The following is a 16,499-nucleotide window of genomic DNA, read 5'->3' on the forward strand; positions in this document are numbered from 1 at the left end:
AAAATATTTTTCATTGATATTAATTCAAGTTATTGTGAGCAAAATAATACTGAGAAGCAATGAAATACAGACAAATCAATAGGAACTCAAGAAAAATGTCAATTTGGATTATACAAAACTGCATGGCAAAAGATATTTTAAATTGAAAATACAATTTTAAAAAATTTCCCAAATGCTCTTACCTTAACAGAATCGATATTTTGTAGATGTATTAACATGTCAATAAGTAATTCTGCTCCCAAATAGAATGGTAAAACCGAGATACAGAGGAAAGCATCCTGGCTAACAGGAAATGTTTTATAAAGATCTACTGCCTGTTTAAGAAGTATTTGCAGCTCCTGAGTAAAGTTCCAAAAGGCCCGACAGCAGTTCTGAAGCAGAGTCCAATAGCCACCACGATGAGCAAGAACCTAAGACAAACACAATGTCCAAAAGACTAAGTTTCAAAAGTTATAGTCCTCTGAAAAACTTTACCTTTCTACAAATCTTACATGTCAAAAATAACTAAGTGCATTTGTTATGTGCTTCTCATATATGCTAGATACTGTGATAAGATATTTATATGCATTACCTGGTTTAGTTCTCACAATTCCTAAAATAGGTTTACACTAGTACTCTACACAATGAGGAAATAGAAGCATGGGGTTTACTTGCCTAGTCACAAATCTACTAAGTGTGGAAGGAGGAGATGCACGGGAATGGACTGAATCCAAAAATCCCATTGTTCTAGGTTCTGGGTATAAAGAAGTAGAGCAAGGGCAACTGGATCTCCCCTTATGTTTCCTAAACTTATTAGAGAAGACCAACTAGAAAAATAGGCAAAAATATTATTTCAGGGAATAATATGCTTTATAAAGAGAAGTAGGTAGGGACCTGATAAGATGCAAGAGGACATGTTACTTGAGACAAGGTGATCAGGAAAGAGGTTCTCTATGAGGTTCTCTATGAGAAGGGACCTGAATGGTGAGTTGAACAAGTCACAAGTCACATGAAGGTATACTGGTAGGGCTTTTATTGGTAGGAGGAGAGTATTTGAGGCTCCGGGAACAGCAAGCACCAAGGATGGAGGGTGAAAATAAGAACTAGAGATAAAAAAAGTTTAATGTCATTGTTCAGGACCATGAAGGCAGGAGTATGCTAAATAAGAGCAGAAATAAGAAGAATTGAGTTATACAAGGTGAGCAGGGCTTGGCTCTTTGAAGGCCCTGAAGTTGGTGGAAAGGAAGATAAAATGTGATGCTCATGGTCAAAGGGAAATGATTTAGGTTTACTTTGCATTTTGTAAAATCACTCTCCACTCCGTAGAGAATATGGAAACTTCAGTGTTCTTTCCTTGACTAGACTGGAAAGAGTCCCTTCACCTCTTGGAAGGTTTGAAGCATATACTCTTCACGCTATGATGAAAAGCAAGCTGTTTTTTTATAACTAGTAATTCCGATCCTGAGTTTAACAATTTATCACACAATATTTAAAAGAAAGAAAAGAGAAGACACAAGGGAACAGAAGAAGGAGGTTGGGGTAGGGGCAAGACTTTCTGTAGCCTAGAAAGACCTTCCTTTGTTCTAGAGAAAAGAAAGAGGGCTATGGTACTCCCCAGGAGTCATCAAGACCCCAGAGAGAAGCCTATGGCATCACAAGAGGATCTCAGGTCCCACCTGTGCATGAAACCAGTGGAGAGGTGTATACACAGCCCCAGGAACTTCATGAAGGCCACCTAGGCTGTGGGTGGATGGGCAACACATGACTAAAGGAACATACTTTCTCTTCCTGACAATTTGACAGTGCGTAAGACTTCAGTGCCTTAGCAGGCAAACCTCAAAAGTTGCTTAGGAGGAAGAGGTCTCATCAAAGCTAAAATTATGTATATTATATAAATAAACACAATATATCTTACTGGCCTGAATTTATAAGCTGCAATTTATACCCACTACCTAAGTAAATGAAAAGGATCACATTACCATGGCTCTCCTGCAATGTAAAAAGATTCTCATAAAAGAATCCAGTTCCAAATGTGCTCGGTCCCTTTCTCTGACACTAAGAGCTGATTGAGAGTCCAATTCATAAACTGGTTGTGTCTTGGACACATTATCTTCACTAGCTTTGGAATTCACAAATGTAGAAAATTCTTCAGCATCTACAGTGCAAAAAAAATATGATTTAAAACATAGATATAAGTTCTGGAAAACACAGTAGGAAATAAGCATCAAATAAGTAATTCAGGGAAATAAATGCTAGTTAAACTTGAAAAAATGATGGGACTGGCCAGGACAAAAAGAACCAGGGGAAATTTCCAGAGCAGAAAGTTCTTAGGTCTTTTTTTTTTTTTTTTAATTTTTTATTGTGGGTTGTTCAAAACATTACAAATTTCTTGACATATCATATTCCACACTTTGATTCAAGTGGGTTATGAACTCCCACCTTCACCCCATACACAGATTGCAGAATCACATCAGTTACACATCCATTGATTTACATATTGCCATACTAGTGTCTGTTGTGCTCCGCTGCCTTTCCCATCCTCCCCCCTCCCCACCTCTCNGTTTTCCCAGCACCATTTGTTGAAGATGCTATCCTTCCTCCATTGCATGCTTTTAGCCCCTTTATCAAATATACGGTAGTTGTAGTTTTGTGGATTGGTTTCTGTGTCCTCTATTCTGTACCATTGGTCCACCCGCCTGTTTTGGTACCAGTACCATGCTGTTTTTGCTACTATTGCTCTGTAGTATAGTTTGAAGTCTGGTATCGCTAAGTTCTTAGGTTTTAAAGAATGGGATAAGTTGGAAAAATACAGAGAACAATAATTCAGGCAAAGATGAGGATAAAGGGAACAGAGGTAGAAATGAACTATGTTTTAGAAGGAAAATGACAGGATCCCACTGTTTGTTAATTTCCAAGCAGGTCATCTCCAGGACATATACACTAGCAAGTGAGTAGCAGCTCCCTGAGTTTGGGAGTGCAGCAACTCAGCCCACTGGTGCAGCATCAAAATAGGAGCACTGCTTCTGTCACAAACCTTCTCTTCCAATCTGTACTATATAATGTCTTTTTTTAATATTGATTTTTTAGTTGTAGTTAGACACAATACCTTTATTTATGTGTATGTGGTGCTGAGGTCGAACCCAGGGCCTTGCACGTGTCAGGCAAGTGCTCTATCGCTGAGCCACAACCCCAGCCCCACTAGATAATGTCTTAATAGCAGAATATCTTGACAATTTCATGGTGGGTAGTAGGCAGGGAGCCAGTTTAAAACCAAACCAAAAAAAAAAAAAAAAAAGCTCAGGAAGTTACATATTATTATCTATATACAAAACTCATATTCTATATTATGGGATTTACTTTCAAATATTTCAATACACACATTATATGTACAGGTACCAGTTAAAACTAAACTGCACCCTTGAAGCAACTAGAAAGTATGCCAAGTACCTCAACATGAATAGACACTACTGGGACAGTTAACTAGCATACCAAGGTCCCAAATCAGCAATAAGCTGCATTGCACTTGAAATGCCATTATGAAAAATCTATGTAAATGGATTTATAAAAGAAAAAAATTACTAGAAATAACTTTTGACAGTGTCGCATGCCTGTAATCTCATGCCTGTAATCATGAGGCAGGAGGATCGCTAGTGCAAAGCCAGCGTCAGCAACTTAGCAAGGCCGTAAGCAACTTAGCAAGACTTGTCTCAAAATAAAATATAAAGGCTGGGGTTGTGGCTCAGTGGTAGAGCACTCGCCCAGCACATGCAAGGCCCTGGGTTCAATCCTCGGCACCACATAAAAATAAATAAATAAAATAAAGGTATTGTGTCCAACTACAACTAAAAAATAAATATTAAAATAAAATATAAAAAGTGCTGGTGATGCGGCTCAGTGGCTAAGCACCCCTGGGTTTAATCCCTGGGGCCAAAACAAGAAAAAAGAAAAGAAATAACTTTTGTTTGTGAAATGGCTAGTAAATAAGTTAGATTATTGGTTAGGAATAGTGTGTAGGCTTGCTCTAGTATCTGTGCAAGAAAGTGATAAAAATGTCACTTAAATTTGGCAGACAATAGTCACCAGTACAGCACCCAGATCTAAAGACCTGTTCACCAGCATGTCTCCACCTCTCAGAGCCCTGATACCTGAGCAGATAACAACATTTCATGGTCCTGCCATCAGAACACTGTCACATTCATCTGAGAGTGAGCTTTCAAAGAAAGTGCTAGTTGGAGATCCTAGGGCAGCATGCACTACCTTGAGCACAAAATCAGCTATTATGACCATTTTTGTGTCTACTTGTATCAGTGTGTCTGATAGAATTTGTTTAGAAAGTTATTTCCACTAAAATACTACACCTGATAGCAAGTCTTCATCTATCTTCAACCACCAAAGCCTACCTATGCTTAACAAAAGAATATTACATTTTTATTGAATAGTCAAACTGCTTTAGGTTGTAACACTAAATAGGTATGTCCAGGTATATATGGTGATACCATAAAATGCAAAATTTTTCTCTTTTCTTTTTTTTTGGTACCAGGGATCGAACCCAAGAGTGCATAACCACTGAGACACATCCCTAGTTCCTTTTTATAGTTTATATAGAGATAGGGTCTCGATAAGTTGCTGAGGATGGCTTTGAACTAGCAATCCTCCTGCATCAGCTTCCTGATCCACTGGGATTACAGGTGTGCATCACCAAACCCAGTAAAATATAAAATTTTTTAACAGAGCAAACAAGAATGTCCTATTAAAATATCAAAATTTAACAACTGAACTAAATTGCTGGGTTTTTGGAAACTGGCGTGTGCACAACTATAGAGTCATTCAATAGTAAGTCAACATATTTATTTTACCTGATGGTAAGTTGGCCTTTCTTCTTTTAGCTGTAAGTAGGAAATCAAGCATTGTTTTATAATTTTCCAGAGTCAGTTTTGCTGTTGGCAATACTGTTCCTGAATTATATAGTGAGAACATATTAGGATCACATGATCGGAAACTGCAAAGGGAAAAAAATCACATTAAGAAACAATTTAAGCAACATGGAATGAAATCTGTCAAATAAAATCTATTTTTACCTTTTAAATATTTTGAGTGCTCTCAAATTTTATATCATAAAATATTTTAACACTTAATAAAAATCAAACATTTTACCATTTCATTTTTAAAATTATACAATATAATCTTGACATTGGGAATTTTAACATCATTATCTATTTCCCTAAAAGTGCCCTTGAAGATGGAGATGAAAGATCTATACTCCCCCTGTGAGTGCTGAAACAATAATTTTTGTCACATTAAAGCCACCTAATTTTAACACAATTCAGTGAAGAGGCCTACTATATAGAGCAGAGTGTTCATAACCACTGTTATTTCTTTTAAAAAATAAAATTTAAACAGTAAACAATCTTCCATTAAAATTGCTATGTTCATATATGAACACACCACCAGTGAAACACGACATCATATATAACCACAAGAATGGTATTCTAATTAGAATAAGTTATACTCCATGTATGTATATGTCACAATACACTCTACTGTCATGTATATCTAAAAAGAAAAAATTAAAAAGGATTGTAAAAAATAAAATAAAATGTACAATTGAGTAATTAATTTAACACTGAGTATACATTAACAGCTTTAATAAAATGAAAGTTATCAGCAAGTTACTCTGACACAAATTTGATCTTTGTGTTATTGTACCATCAAGTGATCATGGTTAAATGGTGATGCATGATTGGAAGCTCCAAGAAGATTTCTCCATGTCCACAGAATAGTAAGGAAGCCAATCCTTTCCCTGGCCTGGCCCCAAGAATAGGTCACTTGGTGAGTTAACTGCTTCTTGAATGCAGATCTGGTCCACATAGGAAAGGGATCTATCCACAGATGTTTTTGTGAAAGTGAATCTGACAGTGATTTTTAACCAAAATACTGGAGAAACTGACACCAGAATCAAGTTCACTGTGAATTTCGACCTACATTTTTTTCTTCATTGAATTATTGAAATAAATACCCTCTTAATTCATATCCCTGTCTTCAGTCTTTCCTCTCTCCAATCTATTTGATATATTGCTGCCAAAGAAATTTCTTATGACAGTCCTGTTCAAAAACCCTCAATAATCTCTTTGTGTATATAAAGTAAAGCTCAGATTTAACAAAAATGGAAAATTCTCCATGATCTGGTACACACTTACTTCTCTAATTACTGCACACCACTCTTCTCATATGCCCTAGATTCTAATCAGACTATTTGGACACATCCTATGTGTCCTACCTAGGCTCTGACCTTCGCTCTTCCAACTATCACCTCTAAACATCCTCACAACTATCCACCATCTGCACACTTCTAAACCTGCTTATCCATCAAGACCAGGACTGCTTGTCCCTTACATGAAACCTTTGCTGTTAGGTCCAGCTAGTGAAAAGCCTATTATAACAAAGACTTCATATGTACTTGACCTTCTACCATTGATTGCAATTATTGAGAATGTTTATGATAACTTTACCAACTCTAACTTGTGCATCCTATTCATCTTTGTATGTTCATTGCACCTAACTCAGTGCTTTGTAGCTAACAGGTAATCAAAAAGGTTTTGTTTTTAATGAATGATTGACTCTCTATCACCTTTCTAATGGTGTTACATATCTATCTTCAATTTTTATCTTCCATGTTACATATCTATCTTCAATTTTTATCTTTCACAGCATTTAGCTGAACACATTCAATTAGAGCTCAGAAATGTCTGTTGAAATAGCTATAGAAAAGCTTACATCATATGAGAAAATAAGGTCTCTATTTATAGAGGCTTCAAATATACCTCTAAATGAAATCAAGATCTGTCTAGTGTCTGCTAATACATACAGTTATAATACAATTCATGCTAAATTTCTCTTGGAATTATCCTTGCCCTGAAAACTATACCCACAAACACATTCAAGATATATGCAAATTAACACAGCACCTGTTTGACAGAATAGATTCTGAGATTTTTAAAAAAATGTAAGAAATGCACCAATGGCCAGTATCAAGATATTCTGTAAGCCCATTGTTATAAATATTGAAGGCTTGAATATAGAAACACAATCCATGTTCATGAGACTAAAAATGTACAACTGACTGATAACATACTATACCTGACCATTGTGTGTGAAATGCCAGGTTTCGTCTTCGTGCACTCTCCTAGCTTTTGTAAAAGCAGGTTGTAGTATGTGATTGCCAGATACAGGTTCATCTGAGCTCTCCAGGGCATCTCTTCAAGAACTATTTGATGAAACCTTTTTCTTTTAATATAATCTAATATTAGAGGATTCATGTGAATCATCAGGTATCGTTGTGCTATTTTTCTAACATCGGGTCTCTTATTTCTGCCAAGGGAGAAAGCAGCTTTGGAATTATACAAAAACTTCCAAACCCTTAATAAAGAATAATGATTCCAATTTGTACAAAATACATCAAGAAGTCACTTGACTGCCCTTATGCAAAAGTTTCTGGCTTATTTATCATTTGCTCAGTGGTAAAAATGTGAAATAAGGTAGAAAGGAAGGCACAGAGATAAACACTAGGGACAAAGAGACCACAGAGTGCCTTCAACTCCCCCCCCACATGTTTCAGCTCAACCAGAGCTTTTCTTTCATAACCAAATGCCCACTGGGATAAGACAAATAAATTATGATATAATGTTCACATTCATCAACTAACTTCAATATTAAATGAGAAAATCACTTCTCTGTATTGGTCTTTAAGGAAAAACAATCGAGCAAATTTTTGTCTAATATTAGACTTGCAGAGGAACTAAAATATCAGACAAATATAGACTAAATAACTTCATATATGCACATTCAATATGCTCCAGAAAAAAATTCAATTTTTAACCAGTAGTTAAAAAGTAATGCCTATAAAAACTCAAAGTAGCCTAACTACTTTTTTTAGAGTAGTTATGCAGAGCATAACCTCATTTCTTCAAAACACTTTTATCCATTTATTTGGTACCATGGGTAGAGTTGCTCCCTCACTGGCCTGTACCATTCTACCTGATTTATATTAGAGAAGGGAGAGAAGAAAAAGAAGAAGGAAAAACAGATGCCAACAGGTAAGTTCAAGTACTCTGCTCTCTTACACAGATAGCATTCTGAACCTGAAGATAAAAGGAATTAGAAGATAAAGAGGAGAGAGGAAAGGCAGGCAGGCAGGCAGGCAGGCAGACACGCACTTGCAGCAGAGATGCAGCCATGTGAAGAAGAAAGGATGGAGAGAAGCTTCCTTTGGGCAAGCATGTTTTACATTACCCCTCAGTTCTAAGTGTTTGGGATTTTGTTGATTACTTCCTTTTAATTCCAGGTTTCTGGTGCTTTTTGTTGTGCTTTGCTTTTTTTTTTTTTTTAGTGATATGCTAATGGTTTCCCAACAAAGATGAATTGTTTTAATAAGTATTGTGAAAATTAAAAATACCATTTCCAAAATAAAGATTACTCTTGTATTTATATGAGGAGGCCAAACTCCTCAAAATCCTAAGATGAGCTGAGACAATTAGCTGCATCTTTCCCACCACTGAGGGTGAGCTAGTTCAGGGAATGGGTGAGAAGACAGGCTTCCTGCAGGTATCTTGGCACAGAACTGACAGACTCCAGGGAACTTGGCTGGGAACTAACTGTCAGCCCACAGAGAATGCAGAATGCTTCTCCTTCTATCACCTGACATTTCTTAACATTTAGGGGATTCCAACAACCGGATCTATCACTATGGAGATGGTCATCTAAAGTCCTACAAATTGCAGAGCACTAAACCCACACTCACACACTCAAACACCCATGCATGCGCATGCGTGAAAAACTGCTGTAATCTCAATAAGGTCATTGGATTATACCAACATCAATTTCTTAGTTGTGACACTGTATGAAAGTTATATAGTTACCCTTACAAACTAAGTGAAGGAGAGATGGGGTAAATTTCTTAATAACTAGGTATAAATCTACAATTATCTGAAAATAATAAGTATTTTTAAATGCATGTTACAATAAGTAAGTTCATTATCACAAACTATTTAATATTGAGGTCTTAGTCTACATGCTAGACAAGAGAAAAAAGAAGAGGCTTGAGTTTTAGAAAGAAATAAGAAAAACTTTCATTATCTGTTCACAGCATGACAGTCCACACAAAAACCTGTATCTATGAATAAATTATCAAGTTGTTTAGAGGGTGTGCATCAAAGTTCTATTATTACTATACAAAGACTAGGATAATTCAAAATGTAATTTTAAAATATTGCATATACTAATTTCAAAAAAACACTCCTTGATGTAGCTGGCAAAAGATGTTTAATACCTTTAGGGGAAAAATCATAGAAATGTAAATTTATTAAAAGGAATTATAATACCTAAGACCATGGTCTATCTATTAGAAGATAGACTCAATATTGAGATTGAGACTAAAATTACAATATTGAGATAGGCTCAAAAAAAAAAAAAAAAACAACTTCCTAAACCAGTGTATCTATTCAATTCTATCCTTATCAAAATCACAATAGAATTTTGAATATTTGACAAGCCATCCTATTTTGTAAAAGATTATCCAAGATTTACATGAAGGAAAAGAACAAGCTAGAGAGACTTTCTATCAGACAGCAAGATTTAATTTAAAGCCAATGTAATTATGATGGTGTGATATTAACTTAAATGTAGATAAATAGAGTAACAGAACAGAAAAGAGAGCTCCAAGCTATCTACATGAATACTTGCTAAAGGACAAAGTTGACAGTGACAACAGAATAGAATATTCAATAAACACGGACACTTATGTCATAATATAAATAAAGAGAATGAAAGAATTATCAAGAAAATAATAGGCAAATGCAAACAAAAGAATAGTAGAAGGGGCTCTATTAATATCTCTGTGGTGCAATTTAAGATCAAAATCACTAAACAGTAAAAGACATTATATAATGAAGGTGAGATGTATAAAGAATTATAAGAATCATAAATACATATTCATAGAAATAGCAGCTGAACATTTTGCCATGGTAAGTTTGATAATCAGAACATTAGGTCATGGATATAGCCACAATGGCACACTGTATGGCAGTTCCTCGAAAATAAAAAATACAAATGCCACATTGTTGTTGTTTGAATCTTTCATATTCCCCAAAAAGCTCATGTGTTAGATAATGCAGGAATGATCAGAAGTGAATGATTGGATTATGAGAGATGTGGCCTTGTCAGAGGATTAATTCATTTGTTGGATTGATGTCTGAATGGACTACTGGCTGGTAACTGTTGGCAAACTGAGCATGGCTAAGGAGAGTGGTCACCAGAAGCCACAGCCTAGACTTTTATCTGTCCATGGTGCCTCTCTCTCTCTGCCTCCTCCCCCACCTCCCTTGATCTCCCTTCACTGGTTGCCATGAGCCGAGAAGCTTTCCTGCCATGAGTCAGTGAATCATGGATTACTCCTCTGAAACCAGGAGTTCAAACTAAAGTCTTCCTCCTCTAGGTTGTTCATGTCAAATATTTTGATCCCAGCAACAAAAATGCTGATTAACATGTGATCTTGCAATCTCATTACTGAGTGTATATCCAAAGAAGTGAAGTTATTATATTAAAAATATACCTGCACTCTCATATTTATTACAGCACTATTCATAATAGCCAAGATAGAGAATCAACCTACATGTCCATCGATGCACGAATAAACAAAATGTGATACATATATACAGTGGAATATTATTCAGCCATTTAACAATAATGAAATCTTGTCATTTGTGATAGCATGGATGGAATTGTAGTACAGTAAGTTAAATTAAATAAGCTAGACCTAGAAAGACAAAATCTGCATGTTCTCACTTATTTGAGGAAGCTGTGGGGGGGAAACGTTGATCTCAAAGGAGAGAGCATAATTGTGGTTACTAGAGACTACAAAGTGTATGAGAGAGGAAAAATACAGAGAAAGGGATTGAACAATAGATCCCAAAATACAACTAGATAGGAGGAATTGGATTAAGTATTCTAACACAATAGGATAACAATAGTCTATGATAATTTATGATATGTTTCAAAATAACTAAAGGTTCCCAGTACAGAAATGATGAATGTTTGAGATGTAAATGCTATTTCACTGATTTGGTCATCATACAATGCAACTAGATAGGAGGAATTGGATTAAGTGTTCTATATAACACAATAGGATAATAGTAGTTTATGATAATTTATGATATGTTTCAAAATAACTAAAAGTTCCCAGTACAGAAATGATAAATGTTTGAGATAGAAATACTAGTTTCACTGATTTGGTCATCATACATTGTATACATGTATTGAATTACTGTACTGTTACCCATAAATATGTAAAATTTTATGTGTCAGTTAAAATTTTTAAAAAAAATTATCAGGTCCTCTGATAATTAAAAGTAATTTATATTTGATCTCCTGACCCCACATCTACATTATTGCTGCCACCAATTATTCATAGCCAATTACTCTATAGTATATCATCTGTTTCATTTATTTTATAAAATTTATAGTAAAATTTTAAACTGTCTTATTTACTTGTGTGTTTACTTGACTACTATTATTTTTCATTAAAGTAAGCACCTTGAGGACAGTGATTTTATTGTTTGGTTCACCAGTGTGTCCTTAGTACCCCAAATTATGCCCAACTCAGAGCAAAATCAAATAAACATTTATTGAATTAATTAATTAGTTAATACCTTTCATTTTCTGGAATTTCCAAAATATATGGATTTTTTGAATAAAAATCTCTTAGAGTTTCCTTTTTAATGTTTCTTTTCCTTGATGATATATCTGTATTCTTAAAGAAATAATAAATATGTTACATATTAAATTTAAACTTTGAACACAAAAGAATAATTTATTTATACTTTAATGATTATATCTTGACATTGAAACAGGGTGGTTTCATTAGATCTTTCAATTAAAATTACTATCAAAATTAACAAAAGTACTCCAATAGAAATGTTATTATAAAAATATCTAAATGATAACTGAATAATTTACAATGTAGTATGGAATTATAAAATTATGCTTGTTGGTATTTCTGTCTCATATTATAATAAGTTAAAATATAGTTAATCATCTTTAGATATGTAATCTCTTAATTAGTTTCATCAATTAATTAAAATTCACAACTCAAAAGAAACTTACTCTTCCAATCTCTAGTACTACAGCTTTAAACTTCTTTGAAGGTACATTTGCCTTTTTATAAGCAAAATTGTCCCTATATTTTATTCTTCTTTGTCCAATTAGGGATTCATTCCTCCTAATACAAAAAAAGACAGTCAAAAAGCTCTTTTAAAATTTGCAAAATTACCCCAAAGTAATAAATATTTAAAGCATGTTGATATTAAAATTATTCAAGAAGGTTATCCCAAACTGCTTGTGTCCCATGCATAATTAGACAGTGATCTCTGTTCATCAAGAATAAATGGCCTCTCAAAAGAGGAAAATGTAAATACATGCAATGAGACCTGATGTGTCTATAAGAAAAGGAAGAGTGGAAAGCACAATGTGGTAGAACGGAATTGGACTGAAAATAAAGTAACATGGACACTTCTCTTTATAACTGAGACAAAAATGTGACCACAGACAAACTATCACTGTTCCAACAGATTTCAATATTTTTTTGTTCCATCCTGTGCAAATTCCCAGCCACTATCACTTTCTAAATACCAACAGAAGTTAAGCATTTCAGATAGCTGTTGGACTTTCTCTCATCCCCAAGCATCTACAGGAATTCTTAAGCTTATTTTCTCCAGTGGATTCCACTCTCCAAATACTGTTAAGTCTCTCATTATACTTCTAACATTCCTGAAATTTATATATTTTTATGGAAGTTCTCTTCCTTTTGCAAGTACTTGCCAGGTACAGCATCCTTCCATAACATGACAAATGGGATCCCAAAACTTAAACTGAATAAAAGGTGGAGACACATCAATACAAAGTTATTAAATGACTGGATGGGTCTGAATAGCTAGTTCAAGGGGTTGAAATATAGTGTATGATCCAATTCCATCTTGGTCCTGGTAGAAGCTGGCCTCTCAACTTTAATTTTTATGAAGATGGTAATGGATCCTGTGATTGACTGGAACTCCAGTCCAGTTGCAGAAATCCCATGAATCTCCCAGTTAGTTCACATTCATTCTGGAAAATGTTTTAGAATGCTTGGACCAATGATTACCGAGAATTTAGGTACTCATCCTCTGCAACTTCATCCTAATACTGGTTGTCTGCCATTTACCAACCACATCTATCTCTTTTTTATGTCCTCCCTCTCCCACACCACTGAATACTTGATGGTTGTTATGTTATTCCAGAAAGAAATGAGAAAGAGGGGAGGTTAAAGGTGCATACATTTAGGCTACAGTCTTACCAACCAGCTCTACATCTACCACCATGCCCCCCGCCCATGCACTGCTACCTTCATCCATTGAGGACATCAAATGATATTCCTTGACCTCTTCACAGCTCTGTGGAGTTCTGACTGATAGCTTTTTGAATTGTTTATGGTGTTTTGATAAGTTGTATTTTGCAACTTTCATGTAATCACACTAGTGATCTTTTATTTCATGGCTTATCGATTGTTTTGATTACTTATATTAATACTGTTTCTAACAAAAAAGTCTCAGTGGCTCTCTGCCTATTATTTCACAAGCACAACTCTATTACACTTTATCTGACAGTACAAATCCTCCTTCTTTGTTCACTTTTCAAATAATTTTCATTATTCCAACCCATTCTAGATTCTTCTGCTTGGAATTTTATTGGAATTGCATCAAACCAACAAATTAATTTGAAGATAACAGGAATCTTTAAATTTTCAGCAATATTCTGTCTGCCAACCAATCTTTTTAATAATTATTATGTTTTAGTAGAGTTGTTTGGTCTCCTTTATGTTAGTGTAAGTACCCTCATAATTCCTGATAAAGTTAAGCATGTACTCCTTAGAAATGAGATCATTTTTGTATTACACCTTCTAGTTGTTATAGGAAAGCTATTGATTTTGCATCTAAACATCTCATAAAATTCTATTATTAGTTCTAACGGTTTTCTATTAATTATCTTGAAGCCAAAAAAATTATTTGCAAACAATAACTTCACTGTGGAATTCAATCTACAAACATTTTTAACATCCTGTGATGTGATAATCATGAAAGTACTAATTCTAATTTCTATTTTTTAATGCACTGGCAATAACTTTAAAACCAGTGTCAAATGACAGAAAGAATAATTCCATGTTACAGAGCTTATTTTAACAGAAAACATTCTTCTAGAAGTACAGCGTTACCATAGATTAGGTAGAAAGAAGTGATGGAAGGGAATGGGATGGGATTTGGGGATAGGAAAGATAGTAGAATGAAACAGACATTATTACTTTATGTATATATGTGACTACATGGCCAATATATTTCTGCAACATGTACACTCAGAAAATAGAGAAATTATATCCCATCTATGTATGATATATCAAAGTGCATAAATGCATTCTACTGTTATTTATAACCAATTTTAAAAATTAAAAAAATTTCTTCTAATCCTAATTTGCCAGAAACCATTGTTGAATTTCACCATGTTACTTTTTAGCATCTCCTAGAGGCTCCTTGTTTACCAGTGATAATTTTATTTGCAAATTTCCTACTATATTTGCACTGAGAATAAAATCTACATTTTCACTACTCATCTTACATGCTAGTCTTTTATTTTGGACTTTTGCTTCTAAATACTTCCAGGTAAGATTGTTTCATTGTTTTCTGTTTTCTATCCTCTTTTTATAAAGCTCTGTTATCAGAGCCTGCTGGACTCAATTTAGTAGAAAACTTAATACCCATGTTATGAAATAGCTTTATATGAAAAAAAATTATTCATATCTTTAAAATACAAAAGAATTACCCTAAAATATTTTGAAGTAGCCAAAAATGTTTACTGTTTCACTCAATTCTGACACATTTTTCCAAATAATCATCACTTTTGACTAGATTTTTAAATTTATTAATATTAAATTGTGCATACTATTATCTAATGTTCATTTAGCCACTTTCAAATTTATATTTATTTTCTCCTTGGATTATTTGTTTTTCTCTTATTCTTAATATGCTGTCCATATATTTACTTAATACATTCATATTCTTAAAGAAACAGCTTTAGCAGTTATCAACCGGACTGTCTTAAAACCAATTTATAATTAATTTCAATTTTTAAATTTTTTCATTCTCTTAGATTTGTTTTATTGCATATCTAATTTCTCTTGTTTGGGAATAAACCCAAATAAGCTAGACAAGTGTAATACCACTTAAGCTACATCCCTAGTCCCTCTAATTTCTTGACTTTGATAAAAGTTCACTTATTTTTATTCTTGCTTTTTAATAGAAGTTTCCAACGCTGAAGAATTGTCTCTGTCTTTGGGTGCATTTGATACTAAGGGTTTCTCATTTTGAGGGTGCTTCAAAGTGTTTAGTCTCCATTAGCTAAACATATTAAATTAATCTTATTAATTATATTATGTATATCTTCTGTGTCTTTCCTACTTTAGGGCAGGTGAATCACAAACTCAAGGCCAACCCAGTCACCTTAGAGAGACCCTACCACAAAATAAAATAAAAAGGAATGGGATGTAGCTCAATGACAGAGTGCTTAGCATTCATGAGACCCTGGGTTCAATCACAGCACTACCACCACCTCCAAATAAAGAGGATTATTCTTTCAGTATTACCAGAATAACTGATAAACTGGGGAAAACTGAAGTTAATTCAAGTCCCCATACCAAAATAAATTTTATACATATTAAAGAATTGAACTTAAATCATGAAATTTGGAAAAATGAAGTTGCATATTTTTTCATATTGAAAAAGACAGAAAATTTCTGTGTACTAGAACTTGTTAGGCATATAAATAGATATGTAGTATAAAGATATTAGTAGTATAAAGATAGTAGTATATCTTTATACTACTATCCAATGTGGAAATCAAGGTGTTGCATCCGCACCTCTTCCTATATTCCCTGACTTGGTGAAGAACAACCTAAAACATGGGCTCAGCTTTGACAATTGAAATCATTACCTTTGTTTCGAACTCAGTTATACTGCTCCATCTCCATCCTCTGGTCTTTTATTATGCTTCTGTTCAATGCTTCTAAGCCACTTAGTCTGTTTTCCCTTTTGGAATATCTATAATTATTAGGTTGGACCTTCCACAGTCAGCCTTTCAAATTTCCCAAATTTTCCATTTTCACATTGAAAATGTCTTCTGATTTTCTTTGGTATCAACAGTATTATTTGAAACTTCTAAATGCCTAATTTTGATTACATCTTTTTTAATTGAATGGAACTCTCCAGATCTGTCCCATTCTCTGATTACCGTGGCTTGTTTCATTTCACAGAAGCAATTTCCTCTTTAATCTCTTGGTCTAATTATATTTCTGTGTGTTTTTAAATAAATGATTCTCCTCTCTTTTGCTGCCATTTTCAAAACAGATTTCATGTTATTGATATTTACTTTTTTTTTTTTTTTTTGCA

At 34.1% G+C, this 16,499-nt stretch overlaps 1 protein-coding gene across 3 annotated transcripts in view; it reads right to left on the minus strand.

Moving 5' to 3' along the window:
- Cfap54 (cilia and flagella associated protein 54) overlaps positions 1-16,499 on the minus strand; it is a 293,504-nt gene that overhangs the window by 179,981 nt on the left and 97,024 nt on the right. For all 3 annotated transcript variants that reach the window (XR_007347741.1, XM_048803590.1, XM_048803601.1), the window contains 6 exons: positions 12,136-12,250; positions 11,682-11,782; positions 7,117-7,347; positions 4,836-4,978; positions 1,959-2,134; positions 183-410 (listed from right to left, as the gene is read on the minus strand). Coding sequence is in view for 2 of the 3 variants with exons in the window: in XM_048803590.1 (XP_048659547.1) it covers positions 183-410; positions 1,959-2,134; positions 4,836-4,978; positions 7,117-7,347; positions 11,682-11,782; positions 12,136-12,250 (994 nt within the window). In the remaining variant the exon portion in view is untranslated. The remainder of the gene's footprint in view (positions 1-182; positions 411-1,958; positions 2,135-4,835; positions 4,979-7,116; positions 7,348-11,681; positions 11,783-12,135; positions 12,251-16,499) is intronic.

Source organism: Marmota marmota, unplaced genomic scaffold, assembly GCF_001458135.2.
Source record: "Marmota marmota marmota unplaced genomic scaffold, marMar, whole genome shotgun sequence".
In the NCBI taxonomy this organism is placed as follows: domain Eukaryota; kingdom Metazoa; phylum Chordata; class Mammalia; order Rodentia; family Sciuridae; genus Marmota; species Marmota marmota.